The sequence below is a fragment of the Elephantulus edwardii genome, unplaced genomic scaffold, assembly GCF_000299155.1.
Source record: "Elephantulus edwardii isolate Elephantulus edwardi_28Jun2011 unplaced genomic scaffold, EleEdw1.0 scaffold00006, whole genome shotgun sequence".
Lineage (NCBI taxonomy): Eukaryota > Metazoa > Chordata > Mammalia > Macroscelidea > Macroscelididae > Elephantulus > Elephantulus edwardii.
In genome coordinates this window covers 29,310,348-29,324,871 of record NW_006399756.1, presented here as the reverse complement: position 1 = coordinate 29,324,871, position 14,524 = coordinate 29,310,348, and the positions used below count along the sequence as shown (strand labels likewise).

Below are 14,524 nucleotides of genomic sequence, written 5' to 3'. Positions count from 1 at the left end.
ATGTGTCTGTCATTGTACCAGTACCATGCTGTCTTTACCACTATGGCAGTGTAGTAGGATTTGAAATCAGGGAGTGAGATACCTTTACCTTTTTAAATGTGTCTGTTATCTATTTGAGCTGTGGTGGCCTGGTGGCAAGAAGCTGCACTGCAATCCTGAAAACACAGGGTTCAACACCACCAGCTGCTCCATGAGAGGATGGGCAATCTCCTCCCATGTGATTAACTGCCCCTGAAAACCCACCAGAGGGTCAGCTATAGGTCAGTTCTGACTATTTAGGGAGCTCTGGTGGCCTAGTGGTAAGGAGCTGCAACTGCCAATCCAAACTTATGGTTCAAATCTAAAAGATGCTTCACAGGAGTAAGATGGTCCATCACCTCCTGTGCGATTTATTGCGTCTGAAAACCCACCAGAGTCGGCTATAAATCGGTTCCAACTTCACAATACACAACAACATTATCTAGATCATGAATTTACTTCCCTCTCCTTTCCTTCCTTTTTCCAGGTAACTATCATCCAAGAATTGTTCTTTTTTTCCATAGTATTTATTATTAACAAGGTAGATAACATACATTTATCTAATGTCATTTCAGCCACTGCGGCTAAATACAACCAATTGGGTGGGTACAGGACTTACTTTATGTGTACACATGTCAGTGCAACTAGAAAATAGTATAGATTTTAGAACTTCAGAATTTCAGTAGGTGAAATGTCCTCCTCTTTGAACATGGGAATAGAAAATTATTTTAGAATCACTTGAAACGTGAAAAAAAGTTCCATCACTCTTGTCTAAAAATGATTCTTTCTATACACAAATCTCTTTTAAATTTTTTATACTTGTGGGCTTATTCCCTCAATCTTCTTTTGATGCTTCCTGTTTGCTCAATATCTTGTCCACAGAATTCTTCAATATTGCAGCTTGAGAAATGCTGAGAATGTTCTTCTGTTTTGGTTTTGTAGTTCTAGGTCTTCACACAATTCACTATTAAATACTGATTTTTTTTTCTCAAGACACCTTTTTGTTCAGCTTCTTTACATCATAATTTCTTCCACTCACTTTCATGTATAATGTCCTTGATGTCATCCCACAAAGCTTCTGTCTTTGGTAATTAGTTAATGTTCAACATGTCACATCTTTTCTTTAGATGGTCCCTAACTTCAGGTGGAATCTACTTAAGACCATATTTTGGCTCTATGGACTTATTTTCATTTTCTTCAATTAGAATTTTCATTTAAGCAATTAATGATCTGTTCTGAAGCTAGCCTTGGCCTTGCTCTGACTAAATATATTATGGTTCTGCACCATCTCTTTGCACAGATACAGTTTAATTCCTGTTTATTCTATTTAATGAGGTCCATGTGTATTGTCACTGATTATGGTGCTGGAAAAAAGAGATGTGCAATGAATAAGATATTAGTCTTGAAAAATTCTTTCATGTGATTGTTTCTATCACCATAGTCATATTTTCTAGCTAGTGATCCCTCTTCTTTCTTTCTGAATTTTATATTCACATCATCAGTAATTCTGAGTACATTTTTTATATTCACATCATCAGTAATTCTGAGTACATTTTATCAACTTCAGAAGCTGGTAAAAATCTTCAGTGTCTTCATCTTTGACATTGATGCAAATGGATTATATTTTAAAATAAGTCATATAATCATGAAAACCTTTTTAAAAGTAAACTAGATACAGCTGGGTATGGTAGGCACAACTATGTGAGGACACAAATTATCCTAAAGGGTAAGATTAATAAAGGGCTTATCATAGTGTCTAGTGGCATTCTATATTGCTACAAAACTAACCACTGAATAATGACTAAAGGAGATAAGTCCATTAGATAAATCCTCCGTCCTCCATAAAATTACTCCTTCCAAGTGAAAAGTGATCTCTCCATCTCTGAACTCTCCTGTCCTTTTTCCAGAGCCTTCTCACTTCAGTTTGGGTCACTTCCAAAGAACTTCCTATCTAAGTGAACAGATGTATCAACTACATTTAGTGAGTAAGGTTGTATCTCCCCATCTTTAAAGGGCCCAGGTGCCTTTTATACAAGGTTCACAAAGAGCAGGCACTTACAAGAATGAATGAAAGGACAGAAACATAAGGGGGACAGAGAGGAGTCATCATTACCAGTCCAGCACCACCAAAAAGTGTATGCTACCATCTGGTTACAACTCAGTATGAAAAAGCCCAGTCCAGTAATTAAACTAACTAACAAGAAGACTGAAATCTGGGCTGGAGTGGGCAGGAAGCAGGTGTTCTAGATAGTCCCTGGCTCAGAAGTCTTGCTGAGAAAAACTTTTGGTGCCTTTCATCCTAAAACTTATCTCATTCCTAATATATAGAATGATATCATTGATTTCACACACAAGATTCTACTGAAGATTATCCAAAAACGACTGGAACAGCACATCAGCAGAGAACTGCCAGAAGTCCAGGCTGGGTTTAGAAGGGGTCGTGGTACTAGGGATATTGTAGCTGATGTTAGATGAATCTTAGCTGAAAGCAGGGAATATCAGAAGAATGTATATCTGTGTTTCATTGATTATGCAAAGGCGTTTGACTGTGTGGATCATAACAAACTGTAGCTGACTCTGAGAAGAATGAGAATCCCAGACAATTGATCGTTCTAATGCGAAACCTATACTTGGACCAAGAGGCAGTCGTCAGAACAGAGCAAGGAAACACTGCATGGTTCATAATGGGGAAAGGTGTATGCCAGGGATGTGTCCTATCTCCATACCTTTTCAACCTGTATGCAGAACAGATTATCCAAGAGGCTGGGCTCTATGAGGAGAAGTGTGGCGTCAGGATTGGTGGAAGATCTATTAACAATCTGCATTATACAGATGACACAATCCTGCTTGCTGAAACTGAGGAGGACCTGAAATGCTTGCTGCAGAGGGTCAAGGACTGCAGCCTTCAGTATGGATTGAAGCTCAATGTCAAGAAGAAAAAGATTCTCACCACTGGACCAATTGGCAGTATCAGGATGGATGGTGAAGGGATTGAGATTGTTAACAACTTTAGTTGGCTTGGCTCCACGGTCAACACTCTTGGCACCAGCAGCCAGAAAATCAAAAAACGTATTGTGATGGGAAAGTCTGCTGTTAGGGACCTCTCCAGGGTACTGAACAGCAATGGTGTCACTCTGGAGACTAAGGTGCGTCTGATACAGGCTAGGGTCTTTGAAATCACTTGTTTTGCATCAGAGAGTAGGACAATGACTAAGGAGGATAGAAGGAGAATTGATGCCTTTGAGCTGTGGTGCTGGAGAAGAGTACTGAATGTACCATGGACTGCCAAGAAAACAGATTCATCCTGGAGAGGGTTAAACCAGGCTGCTCCTTGGAGGCAAGGATTCTGAGGCTTCATCTGACATACTTTGGACATGTTGCAAGGAGGGACAGGTCCTTGGAGAGGGACATCATGCTTGGGAGGGTGGAGGGACAGCATAGAAGGGGAAGACCCTCTATGAGGTGGATTGATTCAGTGACTAGCGTAATCGGGATGGGTGGGTGTGTCAGAGGCAGTGTGACTGGCACAGGATAGAGCAGAGTTTAGGGCTGTTGTACATAGGGTCGCTATTAGTTCCAAGCGACTCGATGGCACATAACAACAACAACAATATATGTTTGGGAAATTCCCCCAACTTCCAAAAGGGATATAGATATTTACACATCAACATAAATGTGAGTTCTCAGATTTTAAGATATCAGAAACCTACAGAAGGAGCAATAGAATTATACATGCCACTAACTGCAGGTAAATGCATAATAAGATGTCCATTTGCTGAATGTAAAGAACAGAACAGAAAGGAGATGAACACAAGCAGCATCCAGAAAATAGATACAAATTGGCCTACAGGCCATGGAGAAGTCTTAACACGGAGGCAGCTTTTAGAAGCTGTAGAAGAACTGGAGACTTTACACTATTCTGAGAACTGGAACATAGAGAACAGAAGAAATGGGTGCTACTGAAAAGGAGGCAAGAGGAAAAGCCTTGGTCAAGAGATGCTAGATGAGATGGGAGTAACTTAGTCACACATTGCCACAGGAAGTTTCCATACAAACAGGCTTCTAAGAGAGTTCTGGTGGCCTAGTGGCAAGAAGCTGTGCTGCAGTCCCAAAGATACACAGTTCGAATCCACCAGATGCTTCACTGGAAAAAGAGGGGCAATCTCTTCCTGTGCCTGTCAGATTTTATTCGACAGTACACAACAAGAAAAGAAAGAAAAAATAAATTAAATTACAGAGAAGGAAGTAAAATATTAAATGTACTCTTTAAAAAAATGGGCTTTTGAGCAGTACAGTAAGTTAAAGTTTAATATCTGTGCAAGGAATGGTACAAACACAGTGACCAATCAGAAACCTCAAATACATATGCAGTAGAACAGTATGGAAAACAGGTGACAGGAAATTCCTTTCCATGCTCAAAAGATATGATGAATTTTTTGGTCAGGTTTTCTGTGCTTATGTACATGAATCTCTGACAACAAAACAAAGCATAAAGAATAGCAACATCTCTACACGAAGAAGTAATCACTAGAGAGTATATGGAGTCCGAAAAATTACTAGTCAAGATCGCAATTTCCCTCTCTCCAATCTTATCTTAGAGTCCCATTTGCTGACACCAAGAAGCTACCATTGGGTCTTCTGTACCATCAACTGAATGGTCAGCCAAGTTCCCACAGCAGCCCCAAAGGGCCAGGCAATGCAGGCCCTGGCTAGTGCTGCTGTACACAGGGAAAGAGAAAATGTCTTCTCTGCCTCGTGGGTGGAAGCCTGCTTGGAAGAGCAGTATCTGTACAAGGATCCCACTACTTATCAGCCATACTCCATGCCTTGGTGACTATCTGACTGTAGACAAGGCAATTTGGCAATGATGCAACAAACAACGCCCTTCCCTAGTCATTTTTTTCTACTGCTTACTGACCACATCACCCTCCAGAGAAGCAGTAAAAGCACATTTTAATTATCAGCTTGATTGCTTATAAACAAGGTGGTGAAAAATTAACCTCCCTAAACAGAGAGCAAGCAAAAGGAGGGAGATTTTAAAAGAAAATGTTTGGGGTCAGAACTCAACCCACAAACTTGAGGAAACTCAGCTCAGAGAGGAAAAGCTGGCCAGACTCAGCTTTGTTTTGGAGTTCACGCCACATTTCAAGTGAGTGGCAAATTTCCCAGCCACTGTCCACTCCTTTTCCAGTCCAGCTGGCAGGGACACAGCCTGGCATGGCAAGCTGCATGCCAGAAGCACATAAGTGAGTCCTTTATTGTGTCATTTTCCCTCCTGCCCCCACCCAACACTCTCCGCCAATCCTGGGACTCAAGGCTCTATCCTCCCTCTCCTACCCTGCTCCCTATAGACAAGCAAAGAGTAACAGTATGTAAGGGAGAGACCACCTCACCTTGGCTGTCCTGTCCCTGGAGCCGCTCACAATGATGCCGCCTTTACAGTCCACACAGTTCACCTCCTGTTCGTGAGCTGAATACTTGACAGTAAAGGTGCTATGAATCTTATGAATGCCAATCTTCCCATCTCTAGGAGAGAAATAAGAGTCCCATCCCCAGTAGCCAAACATTCTCTCTGTAGGAAAAGAGTAAGTCTATAAAAATGACCTAAGTCTCTGGTGATGTTCAAATTTGCTAAGCATAAGCAATTCTGACCCAAGAAAGTACCAAGCTTCTGAATACTTTTATGTTTTTCAGCATACTTGGGTTGAACAGAGAATGTTCCCTTTAAGAGTATCAAAACCAGCTTCATTTTTTCATTAAAAGCACTTTTAGTTTTTCTTCTCTAACTGACCCCATCAGCTGTCTTTGGTAATTCTCTCAGCTTTAAATGGAAAAAACCCCAAACACCCTCACTACAATTATCTTCTGGTTGCCCTCTTCACCCCTTTGGAGTTGAGACAGAAAAGTCAGATGTGCACGAAGAGGAGGGAGAAAGGAGACGGCAGGAGAGCCGGCAGCACTTACCCTCCAGCACTGATAATATGTGAGTTGGCCAGCACAAAGTGGCAGACATCCTCATCATGCCCAGCAAAGACTCCCAGGGGCCGGCGGTTCAAGCTGGCACCATCTGGGCGGAACTGGTAGGCGAGGATGAAATTAGCCTGGGATATATACAGAGAATCACCCTCAAGCTGCATCCAGGGCATCTGACTGCAGGGACAGAAAACAAAAGATAAGGGTCATCAAGATACAGCACAGAACTCTGACTCTGGTCTTTAGAGAGGCTGACTGATCATAACCCTGGCAAGAGGAACACTCTCTACCTCACTCCATTCCTTCAAAATGACCCACTCCTGGATAACCCTCAGAAAACTAGCATGGTTGAACTCTGTAGTAACTCAATCTTCTTTGGGCTTTCTAAAAGCCAATCAGAATTCAAAGGTTAGGTAAGTATCAACTTAATTGGAGAATGCTTAAGATTTTAATTACTGGCTACCCAGAATTCTTCTAGTTAAGCAGAATTTGGAAAATTCAGTGATTGAGGAGCAGGGATATTCAAAATCGACCTGCTAGCCAGGTAAAGTAATGTTTTTTCATTGTGCATCTACGATGATTTGATGTGTAATAAGCTTCAAGTTTCCAACACTCTCATCCATGCCTCTCTGTAGACAGCTCAGTGAGGATATGAAGGAGAAAAGAGAAGAGCGAGCCCTAGGAAAGCTCCATTCCCTCCTCCTACTAGAGCAAAGGGAAAGAAATAAAGTCATTTAGGAAATGATGTGAACGTACTGATTAGATACCTAGCTCCTCACAGGGGATATCTACATTTCTGTACTACAGGCTAAGTGTAAAAATTGAAAATCACAGTTTCAGAGTAGTCTGCTACAGTTCAGAAGCTAAAGAGAAATAGGTCTCACAGGCAGCTGATAAGAGAAAGCCACAAATGGTTAAACATTCTCACTTCAATCTGGCAGGAGAAAAAAGTTAGAAGGCATAGGCCTGTTCCATGGCATAGGGAGAACTTCAAGGAGGATTCTGCCAGACACTAAGTTCTCTAGTTGGGACTGAGCCCCTGTCCCAAGGGATGCATCCCAACAGCCTGTCCTTCTCCACACAGGCATTCTGGAGCTACGAAGTCCCAAGCAAAGCACAAGGACAGCTGATTCAACTCCATTTACCATCTCTCACTGCCAAGCCTGTCTGAACAAACTGGGCTGTTTCTTCCCCAGGCTCCTTAATACAAGCGTCATGGGAATGTGGAAAAGTTCTGCAAATTGACTTGACGGGCCATTAAATGCAGCTTGGACTTTGTAGTAGCTGAGTTTCTGCTCATGAGATTTTTACAAGTGTGTGCATATATTACATGGAGCACGTTAGTGTGTGTAGATGCCTGCATTCTCATTTATCGTGCACATTCCTCACAGCATTCCCTTGCATGCATGTATTGCACACTCAAGTAGGAAGTACACAGCAGGGCTAGATTCAGTGTCATGTATTTAGAGCCATCTGGGAAATAGCCATTTGCTTAGGACAAGAAACCAGGTTCATGTCAGGTGAGCATCAGACTCCTGGGGCAGCCTGTTAACTGTTCCATGTGTTTATTTGCCAACCTAACTTGAAACTAGCCCTAAAAGACACTAGGGACAAAACCTTGATGGAGAAATAAACTGCTTTCTGGTATTTAAAAGCAAGAGAAGCAGGGGATAAAGCCCTTCATCATAAAAATCCACCTTTCCTTCTTACAGTTCACAACAACTGACATCAGTGAAACCAGCTAAACTGGACACAAGCAAAAGAAAAATGTTCCTCAAAAAATATGCCTGTTGCAGGGAGCTCTGGTGGCCTCGTGGCAAGAAGCTTCACTACAATCCCAAGGTATACAGTTTGAATCCACCAGATGCTCTGCTGGAGAAGAAGGGGCAATCTATTTCTGTACCAATCAGATCCAATGTGATGGTACACACACAGAAAATAATAATTTTTTTAAAAATATGCCTGTTGCACCACGAGCACAGGTACACGTCAGCCTGGAGTGGGGAATCAGGAGGTTCCCTACATAGTCTAACTAGCCAAGAAGGGGAGGGAAGACTGCTTCTTTGGGTTTTGTTTTGGTAATGAGTCAAACATTAAACAAATAATTTCACACCAATGAAGCCTAATTTGTGCCAGAGTCATTATGTAGATTTCTTGGCAATTTTTTAAGCCCTTCCTCTTGTATCATATATAACCAAACCTGCAGAGCTTAGGAAGTAGAGAAAGCTAAAGGAAACAAACAGTGCAGTATAACTCCTCAGAATAGGAAACTCAGAGAAAAATAGTAAAACAAGACGACTGAAAGGTTGGCTTCATTCGTTTGATAAGTTAATAATGATTATTTATGGGTAATAGGGTTATGAGTTTTTCTTTTCTTCCTTAGACATCTTTCAAATTTTTATACTATGTTTTTATATCGCACAGCTATTAAGTTGAAATCACCTCATAGCTGACCCTCTATTGGGTTTCTCAGGTCATTAGGTGCACAGGAGGAAGTTGCCCAGCTACCTTCCTCAGAGTCATCGGCAGATCCCAACCACCAGAATGCTGCCATCTTTGGGTGAGACAATGCAACTCCCTACGGACGGTGCCACCAGTGCTCCGTAAACATTTTTATAATCAGAAAAAAATAAAATTAGATTGTTTGCTAAGATAAAGATGTTTTTGTTGTTGTTGTTGTTGTTGTGGGCCATCAAGTCAGAACTGACTCTTGGTGGGTTTTCAGAAGCTGTAAATCCTTCAGGAGGAGACTGTCCATCTTTTTCCAATGAAACAACTAGTGGATTCTAACAACTCTTTACACACAAGGCCACCAGAACGCCCTTAAAATAAACTATAAGCTTTTTCAATGTAATAAAAAGCTGTCATTCTTCAGATGCTCCCTTTGGAGTATAAGGTCATCAGAGCCACACCACACATAGGGTTTTCTACTTTTCCAACATGGACTCCTATCCCAGGCTCCTTTTAAGAGTCAAGAAGCCCCAGAGGTATGTGGTTCGAATCCACCAAATGCTCTGCTGGAGAAGGAGGGGCAATCTCCTCCTGTACCAGTCAGATCCGATTTGACGGTACACACACAAAAAATAAAATTTAAAAAAAATAAAAGGTCAAGAAGCTACTTGCCTGCATCTCCATTTTAACAGAATCCCTTCTCGGCAGCGCCCCAATCTCCAGTTCTGAGAAACCTTCACCCGTTCCTTCACTGGGATCCCAGGCATTCTGTGTCCAGACAGAAGAGACAATCCAGTCACTACAATTTGCTGCCAATTGAGAAAATCCCATGGGCTTAGTGAGATATGACTCAAAAACACCCAAAATACATCTAGAAAAAAAATGAAGGGGTTAGGGGACCAGGAAGGGATTAAAAGAGTAATTATCTTCTCCCTATACTTGAATACCCAAGAAAACTGAGAATAGCCTGATTATCTTCTAATTTTTTATCAAATAAACTTTTGAAATAATTTTTTAAAAAAATTTCAATTGTGATTTTAAGTAAGTTTACAAAAAAGTTGGATTTTTATTCATTCACTGTTGCACATTTTTCCTTCCCTCTGGAATAATTTTAGAATTCCAGGCAAGTTGAAAATATTGTACATAGCTCCCATATACTTTCACCTCACTATTCCTAATATTAATATCCACTGTATATTTGTCTAAATATAAAAATATTAACTATATTACAGACTATATGAAGCCCAGCAGTTATCCCTTATATCCTTATTCTGTTCAAAGTCTCATCCCAACATATCACATTGTATTTTGTCATCTTGTGTCCTCAGTCTCCTCTGGTTCCTAAGAGTTTCTCAGTCTTATTTTTCAAAAACTTGACACTTTTTCTTTTTACCATTCTAAGAAGTGAAAGATAATTCCTTCTTATGGTTTTGACATATATATATTGTTTAATTATATGTAAGATTGAATATCTGGTTTTCTCTTTCTTAGTATTTGCCTCATACACATGTAAAAGCTAGATAATAAGAAGACTGAAGAAAAATCGATGTGTTTGAATTACAGAATTGGCAAAGAATATTAAAAGATACTATGGATTTCCAGAAAATAAACCTATCTTGGAAGAAGCAGAGCCAAAATGAAATGCTCCTTAGAAGCAAAGATGGTAAAGCTCCGTCTCAAGCACGTTAGATATGTTCGCAGGAAGATCAGTTCCTGGAGAAAGAAAACATGCTTTGACAAAGTAGAAGGTTAATGAAAAAGAGGGATTTCCAGTGTGGTGTGAACTGATGCAGGGACTATAATGGGCTCAAACGTGGTGACAATTGTTAGAATGGCACACGACTGGGCCGTGCTGCATTCTATTGTACACAGAGTGCATTTAACAAGATCTAACAACAGTATTTCTTGATGAAATGCCTATTCATGTTCTTTGCCCTTCTTCCTACTAGGACTTTGAATTTTTTTTCTTCTGAGTCTCTAAAAGAACTTTTAAAATTCTGCCATTTTCTCCAATTTATCATCTTAATTTTATTTAACTTTAAGCCCTTTAAGCCATGAAAAAATTTTATATTTTCATAAACAGTAATTTCATGTTAAACTTTTCAAACATTTCAAAGAGTATGATTTTTCAGAAATAGTTTTTCTATGGTTATTTCTTGACTAGACAAAGGTTAACCAGTAATATAGTTTTATTTCAAGTCTTACTATTAAAAATCTTGTCAAAATTAGTAGATAAGAGTTTAGCCCACTCAAGTGAATACTCTTAAAAATATTAGAATGTTATAATCTCCCTGGATAACAACTTCAAACATAATTCATTTAATACTCAATATTATACAATATCTTACTTACAATAATTATCAATAAGTGTTTGTTGATGGAGCAATTATACTCCATTTGATGAAAAGACATTTGAAATAAGCACCAAGAACACTGGCATTTCAATTTTCAAAAAGAAAGACAGAAATTACCCAAATTGATGCAAATTTAACACATAAAAACATAACATTTTAAAGTAAGCAAAGAAATTACTACTTAGTACTGCTATGTATGTATAACAAGCTCCCAACTTTAGTGGGAAGAAAAGAAGACATGAAGAAAGAATAATAGAAGGCTATTTGATGGCCTAGTAGCAAGAAGTTGTGCTGCAATCCCAAAGGCACAAGGTTTGAGGCCAACAGCTGCTCTATGGGAGAACAATGGGCTATCTCCTCCTTTGCAATTATTGTCTCTGAAAACCTGCAGGAGGGTCAGCTATGGGTCGGTTCTAACTCTACCGTACACCACAACATATTCTAAAACAGTAAGCATTAACTGTGGAAGGCCAACTATGAGGTTGGGATCATTTTTCCTTTGTGTTCTTATGTGTTTTCTACTTTTTCCACAAAGCAATAATTTGGTAAAAGAAATATAAATAAGAATTTAGTTAATAAGAATAAATGCTGCTGATAAAACTGTGTCTCAGCAGGGCAAAACACTGATCATTATCTCATTCCATGATACAACTAATTCCAAAAAGATGAAAAAGTAAATTTACTATTTTCTTAACTAGGAGAAAATGAAATGCTATATATATTACCATGAAGAAAAGAGTCATTTAATGATTATAGAAACAATAGTCAGGTTTGGTTATATTAAACTTTAAATACTGCATAGAAAAGGAAAAAGGATTCAAATTAAAGTAACAGAGCAAGAGGAAATTAACAATTAATATTATAGATGGAAGTTTTATTTCTAAAACTTTGAGAGGATTGATAAAGATCTATCAGGATAATACTATGTCTCCAACACCCTGTCATCCATATCCAACAGAGGATATGAGCAGTCACATACTGCTCTCATTTCCACGATAAAACTGAAGGGGAAACCCGAAACAATTGTCGTTTTATAGGTGTACACATTAAAACAATTATTAAAGGACTGCTTCACATATATTAAGTTGAAAAACTTGACACTAGTCTTGGTTTATAGAAGGATTTGAGTTTGGTTATATATTGCTGGCAGCTCAACTGGTACAGCCTTTCAGAAAGGAATTCTAAGAGACAAAAGCCTGTGAAATGGTAGCTTCTGACCCAGCAGTCCCACTCTGGGCACTATATCACACAGAAATAATTCAAAGGGGGAAAAGAAAACATATTTTTTTTTTACAAAGATATTTATAGTTGCAGTTATATATTACACCTAAAATCTGGAAATGGTTCAAATGTCTGTCTGTGGGGGAAATAGTAATGGGATGAATATACTGCCACCAAATCTGACAAATGTGAGGACTGCAAACATTTTGGGAAAGACTATAAAAAGTAATGGTTAATTTTAAATAGCCAGATTTCTACAGGCAGAGAGGTAAAGACAGCCAAGTAAGGTTATGTATCTATATAGGTCAAAAGATGGTGCTTTAGGAAATAAGCATTGTTTTTCTTATGTGACTTCATTGTTACTATATAAATCAAGACAAAAAGGTTATTTTTACATAAATATATGTAATAGTTAATAATCATTAAGATTGTCATCACTAAAGTGAATTATTTACTTTTGCAATCCTAGGCACCCAACTTCTCTGATGGTTAATTTTTTTGTCTATGATATGAGGTGAAACTAAAAATAGACTATTCTAGATCACAGCAGGAAGAAGTGGGGCTGGAGAGCGGCAGGAAGAATCAACATATTTCTAAAATTTAGATAAAGACAATACTCTTGGCTCCTTGGTCATTTAACTGCCATTTCGTGACACTTCTGAAGAAATGATTACAACAGTAAGAAATTTTCAAACAGAAGGCAGAAACATTCTCTTCTGAGATAAACACCCTAACCTGAATACTTTGCTGTGGTTCTTCGAATAAAATTTTGACCATTTTAAACTACTCCATTCTCTGACTTTAGAAACAGTACCACTTTATTTAAAACAAGTCAGCTTTTTCATCTTTGATGGTTACAATGCCCCTAAGTAGTAGTCAAATCCTATCTATATTTGTATTGACTCCCTCGCCTGAAGTCAGAAGGAAATACAAAAAACAAAACCAAAAAACACCTTTTCAGAAAATGGGTATTCCTCCCCCTCCCAGCCCCCAACCCATGGGGACCTGTCACTGTCCAATCAAAGGGGGTCAGCAGCATAAAAGTGCCCAGGAAGACTGCAGCAGGTGCTCCTTGGAACTCAGTAAGAACTCCTGCTCCCATCCTTGAAATGCCCTCCGGCTATTCCTTCACCACAGTTCCTAGTGTAAAATAAGGGTGCCTACCCCCCTCCCCCCAGTGATTAGTGCCCTGTAAATAAACCTCTCTCACAGCAGTTAATGCATGGGGGAATCTCTAACCTGGCCTGTGGGCCTAGTTCTACTTCCATTTTCCCAGCCCTACTTCTCTTGCCTCAGGCTCATTTTTTCCAGTTGGGCCCCCTCCCTCTCAGATTTCCGGCACTTAGTCACCATTATAGTTTGACTGCATTCCTGGGCGCATGAACTATTTTAAACAAAACACAGTGCAACGTGCACCCACAGTAAGTTCTCTGGCCCCTTAAAATCTTGGTTACAAATGAGCCCAGAAGGTCAGAAATTAATCTAGGGAGTTATCTAGTGTTGCCTTTCATTTTACCCCTTCAAGTTTCCACCCCTACACCAAAAGCAAATAAATAAGCCTTCTCTGGGGGGAAACAGCTGAGGAGTCAGAAAAGGAAGGCTATGTATACAGTGGTCTTCCACCTACATCATCTCGAAAATCAGGAAAGTTTTAGATCACAATTCAACTTCCCTTCCCGTCCCATCTTGAATTTTGATTCCCTCTAGCATCATGGATGCCACCTAAATGCATGACTAGCATAGCTTTAAGCAGTGTAATTTCCTGCTGACTTGGGTAGTCAGGAAAGGACAGTATTTGTCCCCAAGTGAGGAGAAAGGCCATCTCAAGGGGCACTGGCACAAGAAGGGTAGGTGAGACTATGCAAAATGTGGGCTTGAAATTTTAACACCATCTTACTGATTTGTTTAATCTTGCCCTACAGAAAGTATATCTATCTACCTCTCCCGACACCTCCTATGTCACCAGCTCCCATCAGTTCTGAGGTGGTTACGAATCTGGCTTTAACGTCAAGTATCTAAGCAGCCTAAGACACTCCTAAAGGAACTCTAATGCTCCATTTGTACATGCATTAGACTGAATCTTCCAGTGGCCTCAAGCAGCAGAAGTTTATAATTTTTGGAAAAATCTGATTTAAAAAAATCATTATTAATCCTTTGGTCAGGGAACAGAAAGTAGTCCCAATAACCAGGTGAAGAGAGTCTGTAAGGAACATGCCAGAAAGAGGACAGGACTGGGCACAAGGAAGGCATGAAGCAGAATCACACCGTCCTTGGTTAGTCTCTAAATGTGAATTCACTTTACCCATCCAATTTTTATCCCTTACCTCCACTCCATACAGCTGGATTGCTGCCCAGCCCATTTTTTTCTCATTTCATTCCTATACCCATGCCTTCATCCCTATCACCACTACCTTTGTCCCTGACAAATGCTTGCTTCTCTCTTCTGGGATCTGATAAAGAATAGTCAAGTGTGCCTGTTCTTTAAAGTTCAACTAAAGCCTCTACTT

General features: G+C 39.6%; 1 protein-coding gene across 1 annotated transcript in view; it reads right to left on the bottom strand.

Moving 5' to 3' along the window:
* Positions 1-14,524, bottom strand: part of FBXW4 (F-box and WD repeat domain containing 4) — a 104,553-nt gene that overhangs the window by 76,909 nt on the left and 13,120 nt on the right. Inside the window, exons 2-4 of the mRNA XM_006880009.1 lie at positions 9,115-9,210; positions 5,983-6,168; positions 5,412-5,544 (exon numbers count right to left, since the gene is read on the bottom strand). Of these exons, the coding sequence (XP_006880071.1) occupies positions 5,412-5,544; positions 5,983-6,168; positions 9,115-9,210 (415 nt within the window). The remainder of the gene's footprint in view (positions 1-5,411; positions 5,545-5,982; positions 6,169-9,114; positions 9,211-14,524) is intronic.